General features: G+C 52.2%; 2 protein-coding genes across 4 annotated transcripts; one reads left to right on the top strand and one right to left on the bottom strand.

Moving 5' to 3' along the window:
* MMP28 (matrix metallopeptidase 28) lies at window positions 1–24,075 on the top strand. Of its 3 annotated transcripts, none has more exons than XM_042916323.1 (8): window positions 1–166; window positions 11,532–11,611; window positions 11,822–12,009; window positions 17,155–17,379; window positions 19,346–19,591; window positions 20,844–20,993; window positions 21,288–21,455; window positions 22,292–24,075. In XM_042916323.1, exons 1-8 carry the CDS (start codon window positions 56–58, stop codon window positions 22,684–22,686), a joined length of 1,563 nt encoding a protein of 520 aa, XP_042772257.1. In that variant the 5' UTR covers window positions 1–55; the 3' UTR covers window positions 22,687–24,075. The 3 variants fall into 3 exon arrangements, with proteins under 3 accessions (XP_042772257.1, XP_042772259.1, XP_042772258.1); XM_042916324.1 differs by lacking the exon at window positions 1–166 and adding an exon at window positions 493–694 and having other exon boundaries at window positions 17,159–17,379; XM_042916325.1 differs by lacking the exons at window positions 19,346–19,591; window positions 20,844–20,993; window positions 21,288–21,455; window positions 22,292–24,075 and having other exon boundaries at window positions 17,159–17,272.
* CE1H17orf50 (chromosome E1 C17orf50 homolog) lies at window positions 24,064–27,132 on the bottom strand. The gene is made up of 3 exons (XM_042916326.1): window positions 27,036–27,132; window positions 24,811–25,147; window positions 24,064–24,717 (listed from the first exon to the last, which is right to left on the bottom strand). The coding sequence occupies exons 1-3, from the start codon at window positions 27,046–27,048 to the stop codon at window positions 24,507–24,509; spliced, it is 561 nt and encodes a 186-aa protein (XP_042772260.1). The 5' UTR covers window positions 27,049–27,132; the 3' UTR covers window positions 24,064–24,506.

Here is a 27,132-nt window from a genome sequence, read left to right as displayed (position 1 = left end):
CGCGCACTCAGCGGCTCCCCACGTGCCCGCGCCCCGTGGCGGGGGCGGCGGCGAGATGGCGGCGCGTGTCGGCCTCCTGCTGCGCGCCCTGCCGCTGCTGCTGTGGGGCGGCCTGGACGCCCAGCTCGCCGAGCGCGGAGGCCAGGAGCTGCGCAGGGAAGCGGAGGTAAAGGATGTGTGCAGGGCGGAAAGGGAGCCGAGGGCTAGAGACCCCCCAGAACTTTGCAGTCAGGTCACCCAGCCGTCCCATCTGAGCCGGCAATCTGCACTACCCTCCCGGTGTCCGCGCTCTACACACTTGCACACAAAGAGTCTGGGGAACATTCTCCCCCGTGCCAGGGCTGGGACCACCCAGGCACGCGGATCTGCATTGATTTTCCCGGACGGGGGAAGGAGGGAGCGACAAGATGGGACAGGCGGGCAACAACAGAGAGAGAAGTGGCCTCTGCACCCTAGTTTGACACGGACCTACTGCCCCTCACCGCCTAGGCTGGGGAGACTTGGCCATTCATTCATCCGATGCCCCGAGCCTTCCCAGAGGCTGCAAAGGCCCCCAGATTGATGAGGTGGAGAGAGTACCGCTGACTGGCCAGGGACACAGGAGACAACACTGGCTTCCTGGGCTGGTACTGCCACTGAGCCAGCGGCTTGTCAGCGCCCAAGCTCGGGACTAGTTTCATAACCTGTAAAATGGGTAAGAATATTACATATAGTCTCAAGGATTGCTTCTAAGGAGCTTTGGAACAGTGCTTCAGGACCGAATTTGACAAAGGGGGCAGAGAGTTGGAGGTGAACCTTAAACACTTCCCATTTCACTTTCCTTCTTTTGGAATTCAGCTGCTTGCTGTAGATTGCACAAGGGGAACTTTTTGAAGGCAGGGGTGGGGATCCACTTGGGGTATCTATTTTCCAGATAAAGATGATTGTAATAATACATCAGTATCCATCTCTGTCTGTATTCGCAAGATTAGAACTGGGGTCTCCACTATTTTAAGAAGTTCTAATTTTTTTTTTTTTTTGAGAGAGAGAGAACGTGCCTAACACAAGCGAGGGAGGGGGAGGGGCAGAGGGAGAGAGAGAGATCTCAAGCAGGCTCCACTGAGGGCTTGATCTCATGAACCCAAGATCATGACCTGAACCAAAACCAAGAGTCCATCGCTTAACGGACTGAGCCACCCAGGCGCCCCAAGGAGAAGTTCTAAGTTCTTGAGCCCAGTGCTCTGCCCTGAGACTCTTGCTCCCTAAGAGCTTCTTTCCTGTTCTGAAACTGCCAGCCAAGAAATTCTCAGTACCTCCCATTCCTCTTCCTAAGAAGAGGCATGCTGAATCTAGTAAACCTACAGAATGAAGAGGCCCCCATTGAATGGCTCTTCATCCCATCAGCCAGCTCCCATCACTATTCTGGAATATTTGGAAATTACCTTATTTCAACAAGGGGGGTCCTGTGTCAAACTCCTTCACCTGCTCCCCTTCCAAGCACTGGTCTCTTGTTCTGTGCTCTCTGCTTTTGCATGTTTGGGAATCACTGTGTTTCACTGAATTTTGAAACTTACAACATCAAGTGCACAGTTCTCATGGCCCCAGGAGAAGGCTTCTGTCTACCAAGCCAAGTCCTATTAAGAGTCCCGCCCCACCTCCCCCAAAGTCTGGGTCCCAGACAATCCTTGGCAGGAGAACAGAGACAATATCTCTGCCGCCCATGCCTGTGGTGGCCCCAGATGGAGAGAATTTTATCTTGGGGTGTGCTTGGGAAGCATAATACTAAGCAGATTGGGTCTCTTGCAGTCTATTTAACATAAATTGGGGGAAGGGGATTTTTACCTCTGAGAACAAGAAATATTTTAAATGTATAAAAAATCCTGGAAAAGTGTAATGGGTGTGTATGCATCTTTATATGCCTAGGCATATACATATGTATGTATATATAATGCAGATTGGGGGGTGTGAGTGTGTCTGTGTGAGCTTCTGTATATGGTCAATTGCATCAGCTTCAGTGTCAGACAGACCTGTGTGCAAACCATAAGTGAATCATTTAATCTCTATGAAGTTTTCTTCTCTGTACAGAGGAGGTTAATAATAAATGCCTATTTCATAAGACTGCTATGCGGCTTCGTTGAGATAATGTATATAAAATGCTCAACACAATGCCCAGTCCATAGAAAGCAGTCTATAAAAGGAAGTTGCTTTCAATATTGTTGCTGTTATTATTTATCTTTATCATTATTTTAGAGAACGGATTAAAGTCCTAGCTTGGTGACTTAGGTCTCCTAGAACAATAACACAGGGCAAAATATGTGAGGCAACTATTTTCAGCATCGGACAAGAGGCAGCACAGGGCTATAATTCCTAAGAGATGGTGTTGCAGTTACTATGGCTACATTATAAATGACCCCAGAACTTAGTAAAGTCAAACAAACATTTATTATGTTCATAGATACTGTGGGTCAGAATTTCAAACAGGGCACATAAGAGCAGCTTGTCTCTGCTCTACAATGTCTGAGGATGGGATCATCTGAAGGCTCGCTGGCTGTCAACTGGGGGCCACGATTTTCTCCTATGGGCCCATCCACATGGTTTCTCCATGTGGGCTGGTTTGGGCCCAAATGTGGTGGCTGGGTCTCCAGGATGAGTGTGCTGAGAGACAGAGAGAGGGCAGAAGTCCTATCCTCTTTATGACTGACACTAGGAAGTTGCACAGCATTGCTTCTGCTGCACCCCATCGATCGGCTGGAGCAGTCACAAGCTCCAGATCAAGGGGAAGGAACACAGACCCCACAACTGGTGGCAGGAGTGTTGAAGTCATTGTAAGAAGAGCATGGGAATGTTCTTATTGTTGTGGTCACTTGGGGAAATACAACCATCCACAGAAGGGAACCACACAAAGTGAGCCCCGTGATCACCCTGGCTCTTTGCTCAGGTATAATTCCCTGACTGCGGTACAGAGCTAGACCCCCAAGCAAAGCACAGCACTCCTGCTGAGCTTGTGGGCAAAGTTCAGAATTTAGGACAGAGAAGGAAAGAAAGAATAAAAACCAGCTGTGTGATCTTGAGCTAGTCCCCTCACTTCTCCAGGCTACAGTTTCCTCCTTTGTTAAAATGAGGGAGTAAAATTTCTTAAATGACTCTCCCAGAGCTAACATTCTTTGGTTTTGGTGTGTTTGTGTGCCAGTGCCTGTATGGGTGTGTGAGTGTGTGTCCGTTTCATCTGCCTGTGTGTCCATGTCTGTCTGTGTGCATGTGTCTGCATTCCCATTCCCATGTCTCCGTATTTATCCCTGAGTCCTGTGTGCATGGCTGTATGTGTCCCTTGTATGCATACAAAGTAATAAAGTTGAGGGTTTTGCAAAGTGGGCTTTGCCTAGGAGGAGACTGACTGCTCACAAAGCTACATTATGAACAAGTTCATTGTTGCCCACTTGAGAAAACTAGGGCTGCTTACGAGACACTAGTGAGCAGGAAGGGCCTCCACTGCTGAGTTGCAGGATTGAGAGTTGATGAATGACCTCATCACCCCGGCCCCCCTCCTGATCCCAATCAGGCCCTATTCTGTTTTTGGGTGACACAGACTGTCCCAAGGGATCTACCTACTGTGCTGTGCTTGGACCTGCTTTAAAACACCCAGGTGGTACGTCCAAGACCTGCCTTCCCCTTGGTGGTCTATGCATATCTGCATAGCTACTCCCGTTGTGTCAGTACAATAAGGGGCTGGCTAGTTCATTTCTCCAGGGAAACATTGGAGCTTCTGTGGAGTCTCCACCCCCAGATGCAGTGTCTGTTTCTCATACCCCAGAGCTATTCATTTGACTTTTTGTGAGTCAGAAGCCCAGAAGCCCGGGCGTGGAAGCCATTCCTCAGCTCAGCTCAGTGACTCATGGATGCAGGGTAAATAGAGGCTCTCAAGGGTCCCAGAGAACCATGAGTTGGTGGAAAAGCAGTAGTCAAAACAGTAGAAAACCAAGAAATCTAGCAAAAGCTGGGTGGTGGAAGCAGGAACATAGCAGCAAGATAGGTAGACAACTCTGGTTAGAGCATGATTTCATGCCCTAAATTTAGCCCTGCAATCCTAGTGAGGACCATTCAGTATGATTATTTGGCGTTAGAAGAAGTACAAGAGGGGTCTGGGTGGAGACTGACCAGCTAATTTTTTCCAACTTCCTTAAGGATGCAAAATGAAAGAAGCGGGGAATACAGCAAGAGATATCAAAGCTACTCCCAGACAGAACTTTGTGAATATGAGACTAGGGACAAGGGAAAGAGGGGGGACAGGCAGGGAGTCAGAGGGAAGGGGAAACTTTGCCCAAAATAAAGGGAAAGGGTCTGAGCTGGTCCTACTGCCCTGGGGCCTTCCGTAGACTCCAGGAGCCAGAGAACAAAGGCAAAGCATCCCGGAAACATGTTTGTCTTTGGGAAGGAACATGCTTGAGTCCTAATGAATGAATACCTGTAGCTTGTCAGAAGACCTGTTTGGGGTGTGATGGGAGATGTGATCCCAGCTTCTATTGAAAGCCAGAGTCCACCACCTAAACATCTTCTTTCCTCTGCTCTGCCCCTGAACCTGCTTGCAGAAGAGGTGGGAGGAATCCAGCTAGAAACATCCCCAGCTTTGCCTTTTTCTCATTTAAGAATTGTCTCCCCAGTGGAGAGAGCAGGTTGGAAGCTTTGCCTTCAGTTTTAAAGCTTCTGAGTCACTTGTTTGAATGTCAAATAAGACATCCAGGGATAGGTAGAGAGGATCTGAACTCACTTAGGATCCTTTAGCAAGGCACTGCTTGCTCTCCTGAGACTTTCTTTCCCCATCTTTAACATGGGATTAGCAACACCCATCCTGCCTATGTTCTTGCAAGGTGATTCTGAAACTCAAAGGTGGAAACCCCTTAAAAGCTCTGCACTATTCAAGGACTCACTGTGTTCCTGATTACCAGAAAATATTTTTATTTCTAGAACATGCCAAGGCAGAACACCAACTATCATCCCTTGCATCTTGACTTGGTTAATAGTGCTCAAGATGTATTGAATGACAAAGATAATCACAGAGTCACTCTGGAAAGAATGAAATCACAATGAAAGGTGATACGAGATGAAATAAGTCACAGGTAAAGCAACACGGTTTCTGCATGAGCTTGCCATTTTGCAATTTAAAAAGTCTTGGTCTCAGTTTTGCTCCTGCAGTTCTTTGATACTGAGGGTATCACGGCCACTCTTTAGATGTAAGACTGGGCCCTGCCCTTCCTAGACTTACCTAACACAGTTCCTTTCTAGCAATAACTCTCTGTGACTATAGTGGGGGACACAACGTTTTTAATGGGGCAACTATCATAAAGCTTTCCCAAGGCATGTACTTACTGGATTTTTACCACACTCCTGTGAGAAACCTAAAGCATTCTTACCCCCATGTCACACTTTGAGTCACAGAGAGGTTAAGTAACTTTGTCATAGTTCACGTAGCTAATCAGTTACAGAGGCAAGGTCATGATGGTAGATTAAGGTGGAGTACATTTTAGCTCTAATCCAACTCTCTCATTCTATGGAAGAAGAAACTGAGGCCCAGAGAGGCACAGAACTTGCCTAAGGACACACAGTTCTTAGTAGCAAAGGAATAAAACTCAAGACACAGCCCAGTGCTGTTGCCCTGGCAGGCCAGTGACTCAGAATTCTCGACTCAGGCCTCAATTCATTTTGCTACACCTCATTGCTAGTCTTGCCTTGATACAAAATGACCAGAATTTCCCCATCCCTCAAGCACTAAAGGGGCTGGGCTCTACACACCCTCCCAAAGCAAGTCAGGACAGATGCAAGGCTAGAACCCCAGAGTTCCAATTCCACTCAGCTTCCTGGGTCCCAGGGAGAATCATTTTCATTTTACCCAGACACCACAGCCCCTCCCAGGACTTCTTAGAGACGACTCCCCAGGGAAGCGGCCCCAGCCCTGAGCAAGTGGGTGAGGCAGGTTGTCACAAGCTTCTAGGTCTGAGCAGGGTGAATCACGGAAGGGCACAGTCCTCCACCTTCCTCTCTGCTCAGTTCAAGCGTTGGGATCTGCAGGAGAGAGGATGGGTGGAGAACAGGGAAAAGAGAAAACGTGGTGTCTGGAACTGCAAGGCTGAGAGGAGCTGCCAGGACACAGCCTCCATGGGGGTGACCCCAAGTGGAGCTCAGGGGGTCCCTAAGAGATCCCAGGAAAAGCCCTAGGAAAATGACAGCCCAGAAGGGAAATGACACCTCCAAGGTGTTAGTGATCAAGCTGGAATGAGAACAGGAGCTCCACCTCCTAGTCCTGTGTCTCTTCCTGGGATCCCTTGGCCACACTGTCACCTGCCCCACACCCCTGCTCTTTATCCCATGCAGACAGGGCATTTCTGTCACCTTGGCAGGCAAAAACTGAGGCTTGGCAAATGAGCTCACAGAAGAGAGTTAGGGGACAACACCCAGGGATGTGGCTCTGCCTCCTCTCTGCAGGACTTTAGAGCCCTCAGCACTGAGGACATGAAGGGGCCCCTTCTTATATGTAATTTTAAAATGTTCATATTAAAAATATTAACATTCATGGGGCGCCTGGGTGGCTCAGTTAGTTAAGTGTACAACGTGGGCTCAGGTCATGGTCTCAGGGTTCGTGAGTTTGAGCCCCATGTCAAACTCTGTGCTGGCAGCTCAGAACCTGGAGCCTCCCCCCTCTGCCCCTCCTCCCTCGCTTGTGCACTCGCTCTCCCTCCCTCTCTCTCTCTCTCTCTCTCGTAAATAAACATTAAAAAATTAATGTTCATATTAAAAATAAAATAAGTATAAGGGAATCCTTAAGTTCTGATCATTGCTATTATAATATTTTAGTGCTTTTATGGAAATATAGAATGTCAAATTCTTAAAATTTATTTTTCTCATTCCTTTGTTGTCTCTTGGCCTGGTCACGTGCTCACACAGCCTCCTGGGAATTCAGCTCTGGCTTGCAACCCGCAGGGTCCCAGAGACCAGTCAGGAAGAGAGGCCCAGGATTTCCTCTCTGAAGGACCCCTAAAAAAAAAAAAAAAAGGCCTCCACCCCCATCCTGCCCTCCACACCACCGTGCCTGCCAAAGTACCAGGCGCGGCAGCCCAGCCAGGAAACAGGAGACGCCGCTAGTCAGTACCCCCTCCCTTCTCCTGCACTGTCCAAGGCCTCATAGTTCCAGAACCAGAGCCAACTTTCTGATAAGGGCTGGGCGGGCTTGCGGGGAGGAGCACAGGGAGTGCCAGCTTGTTAGCCTGTGACCCAGCCTCTCCCAAGTCACTCGGCAAATCTGCTTCTAAGGGACACTGATTTCCTGGCTTCCTTTAGAAAGCCTGGCTGGGCACCTGGGGCACCTGGGTGGCTCAGTTGGTTAAGCGTTGAACTTCAGCTCAGGTCATGATCTCATGGTTTGTGGGTTCGAGCCTCGCATCGGGCTCTGTGCTGACAGCTCAGAGCCTGGAGCCTGCTTCAGTTTCTGTCTCCCTCTCTGCCCCTCCCCACTCGTACTCTGTCTCTCTCTATATATAAAAAATAAACATTAAAAAAAAATTGTTTTAAAGCCACTCTATCCATCCTCACCGAGGGAAAGGGAGGAGGCAAGGAAGAGAATAAGGTACCTGGCTGGGGTGAGGCAAGTCTAAGATAGAGCACCTGAATGGAGAACAGAGGTGTAACTGCCTTGTTCAGAGTGTTCGTTTCCCATCTTGTTAGATGGGTTACATTCCAAAAGTCTGTTAGGTTTCTACTAAGGTAAATCAACTAGATCAACTGTTCATTGAGTATTTACTATGCACGCTAGATGTCCGTTGCTTTACTTCATCCTTCTGAGAATCCTTTGAGGCTATTCTTGTTTTCACATTGTGGGTAAAGAAGCAAAGGCTCAGAGATGTTAAGTAGTTTGTCCCTGGCCACCCAAAGTCAGGGTCAGGAACAGATGCTTGATTCCAACCCTGGTGGCTAGTCCATGATGCCACACTATTTTAGGCAATACATAGTCTCCAGATTAAGCCACTAGAACCCCTTTAATCCATTATGCATCCCCAAATAGTATACATTTGGAAAGAGAAAAAAGAAAATAGTACTGAAATACTAATAAATTAGTGCAGAAAAATAATCAAATGGACTTGGGGAGTATTCTTTTGTCTAGAATAAGGGTTCCTTATGGGAACCCTTTATTGAGAAGAGGATGTGGAGGTCGCTGAAGGCGGATATAATGAAATTCACAAAACAGAGGCTGGATACTTGCAAACGCTTAGGAACTTGCCCATCCTGGCTCTTAGTGTCTCATTTCATTCTCTGTTTGCACTTTTTCCTTGAAACAGCAGCTGTGATTGGAATTGATTTAAGAAATACAGCAGGAGCGCCTGGGTGGCTCAGTCAGTTAAGTGCCAACTTTGGCTCAGGTCATGTTCTCGAGGTTCATGAGTTCAAGCCCCATCAGGCTCTGTGCTGATAGCTCGGAGCCTGCTTCAGATTCTGTGTCTCCCTCTCTCTCTGCCCCTCCCCCCACCCCGCTCATGAGAGCACGTGTGCACTCTCTCTCTCCCTTAAAAATAAAATAAATATTTAAAAAATTAATAACAATAAAAAAAGAAATACAGCAAAGAGGAGCACCTGGGTGGCTCAGTCCGTTAAGCATCCAACTCTTGGTTTCAGCTCAGGTCATGACCTTGCAGTTCATGAAATTGAGCCCCACATTGGGCTCTGTGCTGACAGCACACAGTCTGCTTGGGATGTTCTCTCTCCCTCTCTCTCTGTCCCTCCTCCCCTGCTCACTTTCTCTCTCTCTCTCAGAATAAGTAAACCTAAAAAAAAAATATATATAGCAAAGAAAAGTGAGTGAGAGGACAAGGAAGACAGAAAATTATTTCCATATAGGTAACACAGCAAGGAGGGTAAAATTGGAGACACAATGTGTGTCTGCATAAGAATTAAGCAGCTGAGGTGACATTTCTTTTAATCCATTGATGAGGCTTTTCACAGTGACAAGGGCAAGCAGGGAGCCAAGTGCATCGTTTCCCAGAAGGGTAGGGCTGGTGATAGGTAAGGACAGTGAGTCACACGCTTCTCTCCACTGGCCTCCAAACACATGGCTGCGGGGAGAGCAACTTCCAGGTGTGTGAGGACAGGCAGTGGGTAACAGGCATTTGGGCCACAAGATGTTCTCCAGTTACACTAATTTCCCCGGAGGATCACATCCAGCTGTGATATCATAGTGGTCACATCATCTACATGCTGGAAGATTCTAGCTTCTCCCCTGAGCTTCAGGATCATACAACCAGGGCCGCCTGACATCTGAGTGTCCATCTTTGTCCCAACCACCCCCATCTGTTCCCCTCCTTGGTTTCCTCATACAGTCTATAGCATCGCCATCCAAGGCAAAACTTGAAGAGCCATCCTGGATTCCTCTCTTTCTTTTTAAAAAAAAAAAAAAAAACTTTTTTTGTGTTTATTCATTTTTGAAAGAGAGAGACAGAGCGCAAGCAGGGGTGGGGCGGAGAGAGAGGGGGACACAGAATCGGAAGCAGGCCCCAGGCTCTGAGCTGTCAACACAGAGCCCAACGCAGGGCTCGAACTCATGAACCATGAAATCATGACCTGAGCCGAAGTCGGACGCTCAACCGACTGAGCCACCCAGGCGCCCCCAGGATTCCTCTCTTTCTTTCATTCCCCACAATTAACCCATCATCAAGACCCAAATAAAACTCCCATTTCCTACCTTGGTGACAGTCCTGCCTCTCCCTGTGGCCTCATCCCACATACTGCTTCTTCACACTTCTGTGTTCCAGCCTTCCTTCCACTCCTTGGACGCAGCAACATCGTTCCTAGCTCAGGGCTCTGCATTGGCTGCTCCTCTGCCTGGAATACCCTTTCCTACCTCATTGCATGGCCAGCAACTTCTCATTCTTTAGGGCTCACATAAACTCTCAGCTCTTCAGATGGTCCTTCTCTGACCTGGTGGTCCTTCTCTGACCTGGTCCTTCTTCCTCCTGGTGGAAAGTTTCTATTTAAGTTATTCTCCATCACATCGCCCAGTTTCTTTTCTTTATAGCACCAAAAGTGCCCCCTTTACTTGTTATCTGGGTTTCTATTGTCTGTTTCTATCCACAAGTGTATAAGCTCCTTTAGGGGTATCTTACTGACCATTGCAGGGTACCTAGTACATTGTATGAATTAACAAATGAATGCATGAAAACAGAGTGTTGCAGGTTCCTTTTTTTTTTAGTGTTTATTTATTTTTGAGAGAGAGCGTGTGCACAAGCAGAGGAGGGGCAGAGAGAGAAGGGAACAGAAGATCTGAAGCAGGCTCTGTGCTGACAGCAGAGTGCCCAATGTGGGATTCGAGCCCACGATCCGCGAGATCATGACCTGAGCCAAAGTCCAATGCTTAACCGACTGAGCCACCCAGGCGCCCCATGTTGTAGGTTTCTAATTCAAACAGATGTATTTAAATCATCTCTACACCCAGCAAGAGACTCAAACCCACAACCCTGAGATCAAGAGTAGCATGCTTCTCTACCTGCACCAGCCAGGCACCCCCCCAAAACGACTTTCCTAAGGAGCCAAATTTTTAGACAAACCGTAGAATTGAGAGCAAGTGCATTTGTTGTTCACAGGGCCTTAAATATATATGGCGGGGGGGGGGGGATGGGATTGTTTAGGAAGAAGCCAGAATTAGAAAGGGAATTAATTCCCAATCCAGGCATGACAAAGCCCACAGGTGACCAGCCCAACTTCTGATCAATACAGGGCAACTCCCTGAGCATCTGGGTGGCTCAGTCGGTTGAGCATCCAACTCTTGATATGGGCTCAGGTCATGATCCAGGGTCATGGGGTATAGCCCCGCATCGGGCTCTATGCTGAGAATGGAGCCTGCCTGGGATTCTCTCTCTCTCTCTCTCTCTCTCCCTTGCCCCTCCCCACCTCTCAAAAAAAAAAAATAATAATAATAATACGGGGCAGCTCCATAGAGAGGAGAGATGCTTCAGGAGCAGAGTTGAGGCATATGAACAGTGTATATTTATATTTATAATAGCTACTCTGTATGGACCCTTCCTAGGTGACAGGCACTGTGTTGAGTACTTTGTATTCACTATTGTGATTAAGCCTCACCAAAAAGCCTGTAAGCTATGTACTATTTCTAAGCCCCTTTTACGGATAAGAAACCTGTGGTTTACAGAAATAGCTTGCTAACTGAGATTAAAACCCAGGCCAACGTGACTCCAGAGCCCCTAACTCCACTGTGCCGCATGCCCTGCTGTGATTGCTGACCATGCTGTCAAATATGCTGGGTGGGGACTGCTTGGCCAGTTTGAGAATGAAGGACACTAATGTTCAGAAATATTGAGTGACTTGCCCAAGACCATCAAGTTAGTCAGTGGTGGCCAGGAACTGAGTCTATATCCTTCTGACTTTGGTCCTAGGACTCCTTCCCCTTTGTTGAGATGAAGGTGAGATTGGGCATGATATATGTGCCACCGAGTCTCAGAGACCAAGGGAGGGGAAAGGATGCCACACCATAGGAAGGCTGACACTCCTTTCTCCCCCAGGCATTCCTGGAGAAGTACGGATATCTCAAGGACCAGGTCCCCAAAGACCTCACCTCGACAAGATTCAGCAATGCCCTCAAGTAGGATGGAGGGATGTGGGGAACTTGGGGGTGCTGGAGGGCAAAGCTTGGGTAGCCTCCTCCATCTTCCTGGGAGGCTGGCCTCCCACCTGTGTCCAAGGGCCACACTCCATGGCTCCCTCCCTTCTCTGTCCCCAGGGAAATCTCCCTGCCCTCACCTCCACCCCCTACCCTTGCTCTGTGACCCTTTATCTCAATTCCTCCTGACAGAGAGTTCCAGTGGGTGGCCCAGCTGCCCATCAGTGGCATGCTGGATACTGCCACCTTGCGCCAGATGACACGGCCCCGCTGTGGGGTTGCAGACACAGACAGTCAGGCGGCCTGGACGGAGAGGATCAGTGCCTTGTTTGCTGGACGCCTGGCCAGAATGAGGCGGAAGAAACGCTTTGCAAAGCAAGGTGAGTGAGCCCTGTTTAAATCTAGCTGAGCTGGGATTCCTCAATACCCGGAAGCCCCGTGGCCGGAGAAAAACCCAGTTCAGCCTCCAAGAGGCTTTGTCTGTAAACTCTTCCCTAGGGCGAGAGAGGGGTGAGCAGTGGGTAAGCAGTGGGTGAGCAGGACCCCTCAACTAGAGGGCCATGTTTGTGAACACAGACATTTAAATCAGAATTACACCCACGTTGATGAATTTTCATTAGGCACATATTTTCCAGAGCAAACCCCATCAAGCCCTCCATCAGTTTGTGATGCAGGGCAGTTCAACTGTTGCCAACATTTTGCTTTATAGTGTCCCAAAGTTATTTTCGTCAGATTCAATGCCTTTTTCACAAGAATTCTTCAACAAGGACATGACCTATTGATCAGTTTTATTTTGTCTACAGCACATTTTAACAGCTTTGTTGAAATATAATTCACATACCATAAAATTTACCCGTTTAACAAGTACAATTCAATGGGTTTTAGTATATTCGCAGAATTGTGCAACCATTACCACCATCTAATTCCAGAACATGTTCATCACCTCAAATAGAAACCCCATGCTCGGTAGCAGTCACTCCTCCTCCCCCTCCCCTCCCCCCTACCTCCTATCCCCTCCCCACAGCCCCTCCTGGCCACAGGAAATCTACTTTCTGTTCCTAGTAGAACAGATTTGCCTCTTCTGGACATTTCATCACAGCTCATTTTACACACCACAGTTTCTGCTATTGTGATTTTCCTTTCATAGTTTTGTTTTTATCTTTCCTTCTCCTCCTCTTTCTCTTTTTTGTCCAAATGCAATCTTCCAGGGTCAAAAGTTACAGATCTAAGATTTACGAAGATTTGATTACTTCTAGCAATTCTTCATCGATAACAGGTTTCACTGTGTGTGGTTTTAACATCTTGTTTGTACTAATTTTCTCTGATCGATGTCGGCAGTTCTTAAGATTTCCAACAAGATAGGCTTGTTCAGTCAGGCTTTCATCTACAATTGAGTTTTTACCATGAGCACTTTGGGTCATTGCCTCTTTTAATTTGCATTAACCACTTTCGCCGACGATATCTGTTATGAGCAGATCAGGAGGCACATAGGTCGTTTTTATTTCTTAGCTAATCCAGAAGGAAGTCGTGGGCGGCTCCCCTTAGCTACTGGAGGATGGCAGCGATGGGGGCCAGACTCTGGCTCCAGACATCCTTGGTGTCGACCTGTTCTGCATCCCACTGTGTTTCTGGACAGGCAAGGTGGAAGGCTCAGCCTTCCTGGAGCTGGGGCTCTGGGTTCAGCAGTGTGTCACTGCTCCATTTCCTCACCCAAGACCCAGGCCCTTTCTGCCTGCAAGGTAGAGATGGGCCCTGACCACCCAGGGGAAGGGGCTTGCAGTGGAGGGTGGGGGCAGCCCCAGACACAGTCTCAGCATGCCACCACCAGGCTAAAGGTGGTCTCCCAGAGAACTGGGACGATGCCTCCTGAGCATCCAGGAGCAGTAGGGAGACTTCCTTCTGGCGACATCTTCTCATGCCTTCTCAAGGGAGTATCTGAATCCGATGGAGTCCATTTGTCGCTGTTTAATTTGGAGCCTCCATCTGGGACAGAGATTCAAGCTAAGGCATCTCCCAGGCAGGTGGCCTTGCCCTGCCAGCCTGGCCCCATGCCACTGTCTGACACTGACCCCTGGTCCAGACAGCAGTGGCCAAGTTGGGCAGGGACTGTCCCTCTTGCTCACAGCGTGACCCGAAGAAGCTTGACATCCTTTATCCCCTAGGGGAAGAGGTTCCCTAGAAAGGAACTGTATGCTTGGTAGGCACTGAACACTTCCTATGTTTTCCTTAGGAAAGAAAATGTAATAATAACAGTTGACCCTTACTGAGCATTTATGATGCGCCAAGCATGGTTCTAAATGGATTAACTCACTTAATCCCATAACAACCCTGTGAGATGGGTGCCATTTATCCTCATTTTACAGTTAGGCAAACTAAGGGACAACGAGCTTGGGGAACTTCCCCAGGGCCACATAGCCAGGGTGTGGCCAAGCCTTCTTGTCATTGGGAAGACTGAGTGAGATTCCACATGTGAAAACCCCAGAACATGGGTAGGTGCTTTAAAAATGTGGATTTCCAGGCCCATGACTGTCTATTCTGTGGAGAATGCTATGTTGACAAAGTCGGGTTCAAGGGTACAGTTGCCGGACAAAATACAGGATGTCCAGTTAAATTTGAATGTCAGATGGACAAAAAATAATTGTTTTGTTCTCACTTTTTATTAAAAGAATTATTTGTTATTTATCTGACATTCAAATTTAACTAGGTGTTCCATATTTTTAATTGCTAAATCTGGCAACCTCATTCTGAATGTCTGGTCCGCTCTGTGCCTGCAGGGGAGATTTTCAATCCCCCTTGGTCCTTCATGGAGCTGGTGGGGGGTTGGGGCTGGTGGAGGTTGGGGGGTGGGGCACAGGGGTGAATCTGGTGGGGGTGGAGGGGATACAAGGGTGAATCTGGTGGGGGTTGGGGAGGCACAGGGGTGGATCTGATGGGAGTTGGGGGACATAGGGGTGAATCTGGTGGGTTTGGGGGACACAGGGGTGAATCTGGGGTGGAAAAGGAAGGAGAAGTGAATGGATATTTACTGAGCACCTACCATACGCCCAGCAGCTATATGTTGCCATTTCATTTGCCATTTCATTTTTACCAGAAACAAGTCTTATAAATTGCACTTTGCAAATAAGGAAACTAAGGTTTGGAGAGATTCCATAATTTGCTATGTAAGGTTATAAGCAGAAGTACTGGGATTCCAACCCATGCTCTTTCCTCAGTATCCATTGCCTGTTAGACGTCAGGACTCCAGGGTCCTCCCCCAGCGAGGTGTCTGCACTCCTCCTGGTGTCCTTTACCTTTCCTCTTCCCTTTTGGATTTTGGAGCAAGGGTGTGGGGGATGCACTGCCAGGTGCTTCTGTGGCCTAGAAGTCGCTACAGAATCCAGCCTTGCCTGGCCCGGAGTTCAGGATGGGGCCGGAGGCGGCCAGCCTGCTCTAGGATGGACAGAGGGCTCAGGCTGCTGGCCAGGGCATTCCTTCCTTCCTGGCGGGCACACCAACAACCCCTCCCAAGAAAAATTAGCCATTTTCTTCTCTCAGTCCTGTTCCTGTTTGTCCTCCCCATCCTCCCCCAAACACATGCACACACACACACACACACACACACACACACACACACACAGATTCAGAGGATTTTTATCCTGCGAGCTGTCACCTTCCCTGGCTACCTATAGTGAGAGAAGTGCCCACCCTCTCCCTTTCTTGTCCAGGGAGTAAGCCTACCCTCCCCCACCATTAGCAAAGAGGCAGAAGGAGCTGCCTCACACTTCTAGAAGCTTGAAGGTGGGCGGGGAGAGTCTGGGGGTCAGTCATCCACAGTGAGGTGTGGAAGTGCCCAGCGCCAGCCAGTCCAGAGCCCTCTGAGGCACCTCTGGACCCCAGACCTTCCCTCTGCCTTTCTTTTCTCCCTCCCTTCCTAAGAATCCCTCCCTCTTCCCTCCCAGAGGCTGGGTCACTGGCTGGGAGGGGTTGGGTGGCCGCCAGGCCAAACAGGCCCAGGGAGGCAGCATTGCCTTGAATGGAGCTTGGCTCAGGGTGGGAGAAAAGACCCGCCCCTCCCCCACTTCCATGGGGGATGAAGGGGGGCGAGGGGGAGGGAAAGGGCATTCAGCTCCTCTGCTCTCTACCACCCTCCCTTCCATCTGGAGAATTTCAGCTCATGCAGAGCCCCTGTTTTGACCGAAAGGAGCCATGTTTACACAAATGTACAAGCCCTGAGTCTTAGCAAATGTGCCTGCTTACCTGTGTGGTATAGTGGAAAGTGCACAGTGTCAGATGTCAGGGCCTGGGCTCAGGGCCTAGCTTGGCTACTCACTCATTCTGTGACCCTGGACAGGTCCCTTCCCCCTGGTCTCAATTTCCCGAGAACACAGCAGAGAGGTTGGTAAGGAGATGGCCAACCTTCCATGACTTTAGCCCTCTTCCCCAGTTTGGGCAAGGACTTCCCCAAGACAGAAGGGCAGCAGGTCTGAATCTTCAATTGTTCCTCCAAGGAAAGAGAGGGCTGTGCTCACTGGCCTGGCCACCTCCTTGTCACCCATACATCAGGAATTCTGGTCCATTTGGGAAACTGGGGCCCCCAAAATAGCATGATACCTATGCACTCCCTGGGCCCATGAGGTCTGCCTCTGAGCTGTGAATCTTCCACCACCTGGGATCACCGTCTCAGCCCCTGAGCTTACAAGGCTCAGAAATAGTCTGTGAAAAACTCGGGTTCTGGACCTTCTAAGCACCCTGGTCCTGGGTGTGTGGTGAGCTGTAGGGGGACTCAGTTGACCTGAGGCTTGGGCAAGAGTCCAGAGTCTTAGGCCTAAGGGAGGAATTACAATTCTGGGCAAAGGAATAGAAACTCGTAACTAAGTGGAGATGGAAAAATTTCTCTCTGTCAGTGAGTGACAAAACACACCCTTTGTTCTTATTTGTTTTCACCTCCGAGCTCTTGAGAGTCCCTGAGGAAGTGGGGGGTGGGGGCTAGGGGTCAGGGAAAGACGCTAATAAATGGGTCTTGGTAGCTTCTCTGGCAGCAGGCCTGAGGCACTGGAATGGGAGGGGCAGGTGGGCCTGAAGAGTAGAGAGGAAGAAGGGGTGAGAGGGGGTCACAGCTGTGGCCCCGGTGGCCCCATCTTTCCTTCAGCCCCTGACACAGTAGGCAGGGGTAGGGATTTGTCACCAGCAAGAGATGCAGACTTGTTTTCAGGCTCAGCCCAGGCTGTGGGGAAGAAAAAGACCCCAGACCAGAGAGTCCTTCAGGTTTTGGGGGCTCTTCCTGGGCAGAGATCACATTTTCCCCGGGGACCTCCCCCGACTAAGCCACTAGACCGGAGACTCTCCAGGACAAAGGTAGTCCTGTGTGCAGGAGAGCAGCGTCTCCCCAGCCAGATGGGATCTTCCCAGGGCGAGGGCTGTGCCTTTCTTGCCTTCACATCCAGGACTCCCTGGACGAGGGCCTGTCTCCCCATCATACGGGTCCCCGGGGACCAGCACCAGGTTCTTCAGGCAGGTATGACTGATGTGGCCTCTCTGGCTGGCAGGCAGCAAGTGGTACAAGCAGCACCTCTCCTACCGCCTGGTGAACTGGCCACAGCACCTACCCGAGCCGGCAGTTCGTGGGGCTGTTCGAGCTGCCTTCCAGCTGTGGAGCAATGTCTCAGCGCTGGAGTTCTGGGAGGCCCCAGCCACAGTCCCCGCTGACATCCGCCTCACCTTCTTCCAAGGGGACCACAACGACGGACTGGGCAACGCCTTTGATGGCCCAGGTGCTGACACAGAGGCTCTCTCTCCCATGGCAGGAGGGGAACCCGGTAGAAAAGGCTGTCTGGGGAGGGCAATGGAGCCTAAACTCTCGCTTTGGCCTTGACCAAGCTGCACTCCCTTTTAAAGAGCCCTCAGGCTCCTCATCTGTATAATGGGAACAATGGTTTCTGTCCAGTTGTGTGCCACATGGCTGAAAGGACAGCCAGATGAGCTTCTGCATGGAAAGTGCTTTGCAAATTCCAGAGTATTTTCTGGGAGAATCTTCTGAGGTCCCGTCATCCATTCTCTGCTTCTAGAGAGCCCCATACCTCTCCTGTCCTCCAAACATGGATATTCTCCAGACCAACACCCTGAAAACACCCAGAGGCCACCGCTACCCCATTCCTACCCTCCCTGCATCCACTACCACAGTCACTGCCACAGGGCAAGAGGCATTCTACCCCCTACCTGTCACAGAAGTGCTTCCCATTCCCACAGCCCAGACAGTTCTCCTGTTTGCCCCCAACCTAAAGGCAGTTTAAACTGCTCTCCTCCCATTCTGCCCAACACTGGCCTTCAGAACCTGAACGCAGGCTCCCTGTGCATCTCCTCCTGCTAATGAGGGAAGGAGACCTGATCAGATCCCTTCATGGTGGGGACTTGAGACCTTGCGTGGCCTGGGCAATAGGGCCCACACCTCCCTTACACTCCTCTGCTTTCCAACAAGCCCACTCAGAGCAAAGCCAACATCCAGGCCCTGCTGGTGGTACCCAGGGTAGGACTGGGAGAAATCTAAGCTTTTCAGGAATCCACATGTAACACATACGTATTCTTACATGTGAGTCACTTCACCCATGATATCTACATGAGATGTTTATGCCCACACCCAGGTGGGGTCCGGTGGCTAAGAGGGTGCTGGACTGGGAGAAAGCTCTCTGATTTAGAACAGGTGCTTTGTCTTCTTGAGTTTAGGCCTTCTCCCTCTGAAACCTGCCATCTGTCTCCCAGGATTATTGGGAGAATTGAATGGAAAGGGCTAACATTGCTCGAGGCATATTCAAAACAGGAGGCATGTATTCCTCGTATACACGGCCCATTCCCCACACTCCCTGCGGTTCTCCTTTAATGGCAGGCATTCCCCGTTGGCCTGGGCCCCAAGAAGGCAACGCTGGAAGCACCCTCAGCAGGCTTCTAGGCCAACATCATTGCTGCGCAGTTCACTGACCCCTGCCACTGCAGAAAGTGAACTGTGAACAGTGAGGCCCTGGGAACTGCATGACTGATAAACTCCCTCTGGGGCATGTCACAAGCTCGAACATCACTGATCCAGCTCACTCCCTCTGCTCACTCCTACTACAACCTGGCAGGTAGAGACCCACAAAGGGGCCCTGGCAGAAGAAGGCAAGAACACAAAAATATATATACTTTTAATTAAAGATACTATACACACCCATACACATATCCAGCACCCAGATCAAGAAACAGTGCCAACATCCGTAAGGTCTCATCATGCCCACCTCTGGGATAACCACTACACCTATTCCCATATCTTTTTGAAAATAATTCCTATGCAGCATTTATTACGGGCGAGGCACTAAATATTATACGTAACACACACATATACCACATCCCTCTTTAATCCTCAGCATAACCCCGTGAGGAAGAAGCTCATTATCATCATTCCCATTTCAGATCAGAGGGGGTGCTACTTGCCCAAGGTCACACAGCTAGAAAATAGTGAAACCAGGATAGAAGACTAGGCAGTTTGGTCTCATGCTGTGTGTATACCACGCTGCCTCTTAGGTGCCTCCACCCCATAGCCTCGCCATCAGTTCACCGCTCCACAGTTCAGCCTCTGACAGACGTCGTTAGGAGGGGAATTATGCAGCAGAAGACAGCCACACCCACCCCTTGGCCCCTGCGCGGGACGGTGGAATTTGGGGGTGTCGCGGGCGGGTGGCTCCCCCTGACCCTCTGCGCCGCCTGCAGGGGGCGCCCTGGCGCACGCCTTCCTGCCCCGCCGTGGCGAAGCGCACTTCGACCGCGACGAGCGCTGGTCCCTGAGCCGCCGCCGCGGGCGCAACCTGTTCGTGGTGCTGGCGCACGAGATCGGCCACACGCTCGGCCTGGCCCACTCGCCCGCGCCGCGCGCGCTCATGGCGCCCTACTACAAGAGGCTGGGCCGCGACGCGCTGCTCAGCTGGGACGACGTGCTGGCGGTGCAGGACCTGTATGGTGAGCCCCCGCCGCCCTGCCTCCGGGGCCTGGACGCCCGCGCTGCAAGCCGGAGCCGAGTCCCCAGCGTGGGAACCCGGCCTCCCTGCCACCGATCCCTCCCGATCCGGAAGCCGCAGGCTCCCCTCAAATCCCAAAACCTTCGCGCTCCTGCTGTCCCCCATGCCTGGCCTCTCTATCCCGACTAGGTCCCGCGCCGCACAGCCCTCCCTTCCATGCAATTCCGGATTCCCGCCCAGCCCCGGTCTTGGCAGTTCCTCTCGCATCCCTGCCCAGTCACCCAGACCCAGCCAGGGGTCCCACGTCTTCCCCCATGCCAGCCCTCGCTCCCGCTCCATTTGCTCCCCCCCAGCCTCCCGCGTCGCTGACGCTGGTGCCCACTTCCCTCCAAGCCTGGGCCTCTGCCTGGAGGTAGACTCAGACGAGGTCTGCTCCCCAGGATGAACTGACCAGTGCTGCCGCCCAACCAGGGCTGTCCTCCCTCAGAGTGCACGGTGCGTGAGCAGGGCCGAGAGCCCATGCCATTCGTGCTAAGCAGCTGCTCTTGGGCAGAGCATTTACCCCCTGGGAGCCCTCAGTTTCACCTTCTGCGAGATAATAACTGCTTACCTCACAGGGCGGTAGTACTAGTGGCCATGAACTTCTCTTGTACCCTAAGAAACCTACACAAACAGCTGCTATTTCATGGATGTATATTACCGGCCAGTCACTTAACATGCAATACACTCACGACATAAGTATCCTTTTGTCCACTGAGGAGAATGGGGCTCAGAGAGGTTAGAACACTTGTCCAAGGTCACACAGCTAGAAAGCTGTAGACCCGGACGCAGGAGCTGGTGCCAAATTCTAAGCTTGTTGGACTCTGCCTCAGTCTCCTAAGTGAAATAGTGTTGTAATTATTATAATTGCTGTAACTATCACAGCCTGGGCCCCCAAACCATGTCCTCATGCCATCTGTGTTGCCCAGGACTCAGGGAAGAGAACCTTCTGCCCTTCTTAGTGCCAAACTCTTGTTTGGTCCCCCACTCCAACGGGTCCCTCTCTCCCAGACTGTTGGGCAGAAGAGAGGACTTTTGAGTTTAGTGCTGTGGTTAATACCAACAACCAAGGACCATTCTTAACCCACCCCCACTCTCCTTCCCTGCCTCTCATACCAGATAAAGATGAAAGGAGCCAAAGGGGAGGTCTTGAGCCCTTGACACCCGCCCCAACCCGTGTGTGTTCTTTCCCTCTTCTCTCCTTCCCCATGAAGGGAAGCCCCAGGGGGGCTCAGTGGCCATCCAGCTCCCAGGAAAGCTGTTCACTGACTTCGAGGCCTGGGACCCCCACAGAACACAGGGAAGGCGCCCTGAAATTCAGGGTCCTAAATATTGCCATGCTTCCTTCGATGCCATCACTGTAGGTAAGATGGTCCCACGTGTGCCTCACTTCCTTTTTCCTTCCTCCCCCACATCTCCAGGGGTCTCCAGAGCTGGAATACAAGGTGGGGTTATGAGTAATAAAATCCAGAAATCCCAAGCCACAAGCATCCTGCAGGGTAGCAAGCCCACGCAAGCAAAACCCTGCTTCGTCCTGTGCACTTCCCTCTGTCCCAGCTGAGCAGGCCACATCTTCTCTCCTCTGCCTGGGAAGCACCTTCCCTGGAAGGAAGGCAGGAGGCCAATGGTCACTCCTCAACTCTCTTGTCTCCGGACAGATGGGCAACAGCGACTGTACGTTTTTCAAGGAAGCCACTTCTGGGAGGTGACACCGAATGGCAATGTCTCTGAGCCACACCCACTACAGGAGAGGTGGGCAGGGCTGCCCCCCCACATTGAGGCTGCTGCAGTGTCACTGGATGATGGGGACTTCTACTTCTTCAAAGGTACCAGCCCTGGGGCAGATGAGAAAATTGAGGCCTAGAGAAGGGAGGTGTTCTGTCCAAGGTCAACAGAAGGGAGGAGTCTCAATTCCAATCTGAACCTGTGACCCCAGGGACCTCTACTAGGAGGTTCCTTCAGTGATGGGTTGGGGGGCGTGGGTGTGGAGGTTGTCCCAGAGAGAGAGGGTGGGAGAGCTGCAGAGAAGAGTCTAGAAGGGGAACAGAGAACCACTCCCGAGCTCTGCGATCCAGCGGAAAGTCCTACCTCCTTGGCATCCTGGCTGTGTAAGGTTGGGCCTGTCACTTAACTCTCGGACTTGAATTTCTTGAATGAGGAAAATAATCCCTCAGGTTTCTTGGGGAAGGAGAATTCAAACAGCATGATGTCTGAGGAGTGTGCAGTATATTGAGTAGTTTCATTCATTCAACACATATTGAATGTCTTGTATTCATTAGACACTGTTGGAGGTGTTACAGCTACAGTAGTGAACAAAACAGAAATCCCTGCCTTCATAGAACTCTGTAGAAAAGATGGTGACTGGCCTTCCTGGTAGTCCACTCCCTACCCAGGGAGGGGCCTGCTTCCCGCCTCCCAGGGATGGGTTCCCACAGTGCCCTCTGCCCTCTGCTGACACCTGCTGGAGGTCTAGGCCACAACAGTCCCTCCGTACTGGGTGTAACGAATTATTAGTGCTGTGTGATCCATTTTGATTATCACAAATACTAACCACCTTGGGCTCTAGGATGAGGGGGAGCAGGGGAATGGGGGGACACAGGTGAGGTGGAGGACCAAAGGGCGAGAGCCACCCGCTCACCCTGGCTCTCCCGATGCCCTACAGGGAGCCGATGCTGGAGGTTCCGGGGCCCTAAGCCAGTGTGGGGTTCACCACAGCTGTGCCGGGCAGGAGGCCTGCCCCGCCACCCAGACGCGGCCCTATTCTTCCCTCCTCTGGGTCGACTGATACTCTTCAAGGGTGCCCGCTACTACGTGCTGGCCCGAGGTGGACTGCAGGTGGAGCCCTACTACCCCCGAGGCCTGCAGGACTGGGACGGTGTCCCTGAGGAGGTCAGTGGTGCCCTGCCCCGGCCCGACGGTTCTATCATCTTCTTCAGAGATGACCGCTACTGGCACCTTGACCAGACCAAACTGCAGGTGACGGACTCGGGCCGCTGGGCCACAGAGCTGCCCTGGATGGGCTGCTGGCACGCCAACTCGGGGGGTGCCCTATTTTGAAGACGCCCCCACCTCTTAGTGAACTGATGCCCTGTGGCCAACGTGTGTCCCCTGCCCCAGGGGCAAGCCCTGTCTTGGAAGCCTCTGAGCCTCCCTGCAGAAGACCAGACCACGTCTGCATCTGTTCCCTGAAGAATGTGCTCTCAAGACATTGAACTTTGTGGGATCAATCCAAGCAGAAGCCGAAAAGGGTCTCAAACCTTTCCCCAAAGGACTTTCCTCCCTAAGCCTTGGGGATTTTGTTCCTTCTGCTAAAGGTGCACTTCCTGTCCATGAGGCCGTGGCACTGGGCAACCGGGGAGGATGTAAAACTCCATGGAGAGGTTGCGACCACTTGGCAACCTCTCCTTCCCCTCAGGACCTTCTGGCTCAGTTCTTGGAGAATTGTCTTAAATGAGAGGCCTCACCTCCAGGAAGCTTGGGTGGGTTGGGTACAAGGATTTCCAACCTCAGAGAGCCTTGGGTGGGAGGGAAGGGGGTGGTTAGGACCCAGAACAAGAGGGAGACTGATGCAGGCCTGCTGGGCCTGACTTTTGGTGGGGGGTGGGGAGGCTGGAATAAAGAGGTGCCCCCCCCCCCCCCAGCTTCTGGGCCTGGAGGCGGGCATCAATCTTCCTTGGGATGGTTGCCAGTGAAGAACAGGTGGGGCACGAATGCTGGAGACGCTGGAACCATGTTCTTTCATCCAAGCCAAGACCACAGACTTCTGTGTGAGTAGTTGCGATGCGGAGAGGGGGCCTGAAAAAGCAACATGTTCCTGCCCTCCCTTACCCCCCAGGCCAGATGGAGAGTCATGGGTGGCAAGGAGAGGACAGGGGCCTCTCTGGAGGGCTGCTCTGCTACAGGCGCTGGGGTCTCTGCAGGCTGGGGGAGGCCTGGTACTCACAATGGCCCCATTCTTCGGGCCACACACGCAGCATTCCAGGAGCTCCTGCTGGCTGGCCAAGAATAGCTGGGATTCCTGGAGAAGGAACCAGCTCCCCAGCCTGTCTTCTGCCTCAGGCAGTCTCCGTCTTAGCATCTGGGTCTCTTGTCCTCCGCCCTCCACACCTGCCAGTGCCTCATTTGCACACACATTGACCTTGGCAAGACCAGGCTTCCAGCAGAAGGGGAGAAAGATCTGGCAAGATTCAGCCCTCAGCTCCCCACGGGCATTTCTGGCCCTGCGCCTTCATTTTTTTTCTCTGTGCAGTGGGGGGAAATGGCCTTTGACTGCCCTTGGATGCAAGTGCTTTGTTCTGCCCAGTCCTGGCGGGGATAGAGGGAGGAGGCTCTTGGCCTGCCCTTTTCCCTCTGGCTTGAACCCTGGGGAGGGGAAATGAGGGTCTTTATCACCCTCAAGGGAGCCGCCTGGCCCCCACCTCAAGGCACTGACACTTTGATTAAAGGCTTTATTGAATGAGGGGCAGGGGCAGGTTTCTCAGCGGTGAGGGAACCCAGGGGTTAGTTTCTCGAGGCAATGCCTCTGCCCACTGGGTCAGACGGACCTGAAATACCCAAGAGATGAATGTGAGGCTGTGCCAGGGGACGTGAGTCAGGTGGGCGGTAGGCACTGTGTGCCCCCCGGGGCGGAAGCCCTCGGGAGGCGCTAACGGAGGCATGGAGCTCCAGGTGATGCTGGGCTCAGCTTTGGGTGGACGCTCGGTGACAGGTGGGCCCACTTGCCGGCTCAGAGGAGGCGCTCCGGGCAGGGCGGCTCTGGGAAGGGGCTGTTCTGTGGAATGTGCTGGAGAACGCCCCGCGTCAGAGGAGAGGAGAAGGTGGTGGGGAGGCTGGGGTCAGGCGAGGACGGAGGGCACAAAGGCTGGCAGTGGGGGCGCTCAGGGGCCCCCGGCGGCTCCCGCGCCCCCCGAAGCCCGCGCCTCACGCAGATCCGGGTGTTCCAGAAGGCAGTGCGCCACGTAGGCCGGGTGGCTGTGCAGGTTCCTGCACTTCTTGCAGAAAAGGATTTCGCAGCGCGCACAGCCCCCGGCGAGCGGCGGCCGGCGCCGCGTCTCCAGCACGCACCGCGGCTCCGGGAGGCTCCGCTTCCTGCGCGGGGCCCGGGACGCTCAGTGCCCCGCGCGGTCCCCGCCCACCGCGGCCTCGCGTGTGCGGCCCGCCCCGGCGAGGGCGCGCCCTCACCTGTCCGCGGGAGCCGCCAGGCCGCCGAGCAGCACGAAGGGGCTGAGCCAACCCCAGAAGCCGCTGTCCGCGCGCCGCAGCAGCGCCACCTGCTGGGTGCTGGACTCCTGGAGCAGCGGGCAGTAGGACACGGAGCCCCGCTCGCGACCCTCGCCGCCCTCCGCCTCCCGGCACTGCGCCTCGCCCTCGCCCGCCGTCTGCTCCCGCGGCCTCTCCTCCTCGTCCTCGTCGTCGTCGTCGTCCTCCTCCTCCAACCCCTCCTCCTCTTCCTCTGCCGCCGCAACCTCTCTGGCCTGCGGCTCTACCAGTTCCTTCTTCCACAAGGGAGTCTTCACTCCTGCGGGAGGGAGGAGGTCAGCGCGGGCCCGCTGTCCCCGGGGAAGAGCCGGGTACCCTGGCTGTTGTCCACAACCCGACCCCCCAAAAAGACAGGCGCCTGAAGGACGGTATGCACGAGACGCACCAGGCTAGTAGGATTTCGAAGAGAGGGTTACGGAGTGTGCAGGATTTTCCCGGGCGAGACAAGGCCTGCAGGGCTGTCCCCCCACCCCCCGCCATTTCCTAGGTTTCTACTCTTCCTTGCTGAGGATTCGGGGCAAGTCATGTCAGGCTCTGTGTCCCCATCTGTCAAAAGTGGTGCCCATCGTGAGGCAGGTATCAGGTCGCATCTCTGTAAAGTGCCCAGCCCAGGGCTTGCTGGGAGGCAATCATCAAGGCGCAGCAACGAGGGCTCCGAACCCGAATCCGAACCCCCAGAGGCTGTGCTGGCTCATCACCACCTTCCTTCTCATTGGCTCTAGGGTGGGAACTGATCTCTGTGTAGGCTGTCAATAAACATTGAAGTGCAGCTTTTCTAGAGAGTTGTTTAGATTTTGTTTTCTGGGTAGGATTTCCTTCTTCAAAGTGGGCCTTGCCTTGAGGAAGCCCAGCTGAGATGAGGAAAATAATTGAAAAAAGTGCCCCCTCTGGGCAGACTAAAAACCCCACTATGTACACACACCATCAGCACCACCACCTACAACAACAACATGGACAGGCCAGTTAAGAAAAGGAGTGGTGCTGGGAGTGAGCCAATTAGGAAAAGCCTCCTTCCGGGCTTGACCCCAATTGCCAGCTGGATTTCAGCCACCACTGTCCCTCCCTTGTTGAGAGCACAGACTTCATAACTCATCACAGTAGTCTTGGCAGGCAGGAAGTTCCCCCACCCGGGGAGGGGGGTGGGGGGCATTGAAAGTAACCTGGCCTCTACTGGGAGGTGTCCACTACTCAGCAGCCTCCCTCTCTTCCCCTGACACCACCGTGTGCCCTGCTATCCGCTGGATCTGGGGAGCTAGACTTCTAACAAAAAGCAGGGGGAGGAGGGCAGGGAGGATACAACCGTGGTTTGCCCTGAAAAGGTCAAGAAAATTGCAATTGACCCCTGCCTGTCCTGTTTAAAGAGGTTGGGGACAAAGGAGAATGATAAAATTAGTGTTCCAACTCACATGTAATGAGCACCAACTCATTACGACTCACAGTATACAATCACTGTGCTAAACTCTCCATACATTGTGCCCCTTCTTCTTCACAACCATCTCAGGCAGGGACGAGGTAGGTAACAGAGGGGCCTCTGAATTTCATCCAAGCCTTCTGAAATCTTTCCCCAAAAAAGTTGTTTCAAAGATTCTGCCAGTTCTTGATGTTGCTGAAGCTGGAAAGCCAGGGACCACTGCACTTTTCTTTAGGAAAACACACTAAGGAGCTTTTTGGTCGTAGAAGGCCAGACTTAGTGCGCAGCCAGAAAGGGGTGCTGGAACTTTTTGAAATGGGAATAGGAAACGACGTTAGACAGGAAGGTTGGGACTTTGGGTGACAGGCTGTGGAGTTTGGACTTTGTCGTTCCAGGGTGGAGCCACTGGACATTCTGATGGAGGGACATGCTCAGAGCTGTGTTTTAGGATGGCCTCTCTGCAGGACAAGGGAGACCCACTTAGGCATCGTCACAGTGGTTCGGGCAGAGAAGACAAAGGTCCCGAAAACAGCAGGTGAAGATGAGGGAGCAGATGTCGAGAATATTCAGGAAAGAGAGAGGAGAGGGCTTGTACAAGTAACTGAGAAAAGCCTGGACTTCTACTCTGGCGTTGCTATGGTGATGGGTGAGTTGGTCCACACTGGATTTGCATCCACACTTAACAGGAGTCAATGGCCCTGTCCTCAGTCCCCACCCTACCTCCAGCCCCACTCACCGTGCTTATCCATTCTTGCCAAGGCTGGGCTGTCCTCTTCCCCTGATCAGGGACTGGGATGAGAGGGAAGTCCCAGGACACATAGAACTTTGATCTC

Source organism: Panthera leo, chromosome E1 (assembly GCF_018350215.1).
Source record: "Panthera leo isolate Ple1 chromosome E1, P.leo_Ple1_pat1.1, whole genome shotgun sequence".
Lineage (NCBI taxonomy): Eukaryota > Metazoa > Chordata > Mammalia > Carnivora > Felidae > Panthera > Panthera leo.
Note: the sequence above shows the minus strand (reverse complement) of the source record. Positions and strands in the feature narration are given on the sequence as shown.

Coding starts and splice junctions, on each gene's coding strand:
- MMP28 (XM_042916323.1), top strand. CDS start 56: ATGGCGGCGCGTGTCGGCCTCCTGCTGCGCGCCCTGCCGCTGCTGCTG. Junction 167..11,531: donor AGCTGCGCAGGGAAGCGGAG/GTAAAGGATGTG, acceptor TTTCTCCCCCAG/GCATTCCTGGAGAAGTACGG. Junction 11,612..11,821: donor AGATTCAGCAATGCCCTCAA/GTAGGATGGAGG, acceptor TCCTCCTGACAG/AGAGTTCCAGTGGGTGGCCC.
- CE1H17orf50 (XM_042916326.1), bottom strand. Junction 24,718..24,810: donor CTGGCGGCTCCCGCGGACAG/GTGAGGGCGCGC, acceptor GGCCCCGCGCAG/GAAGCGGAGCCTCCCGGAGC.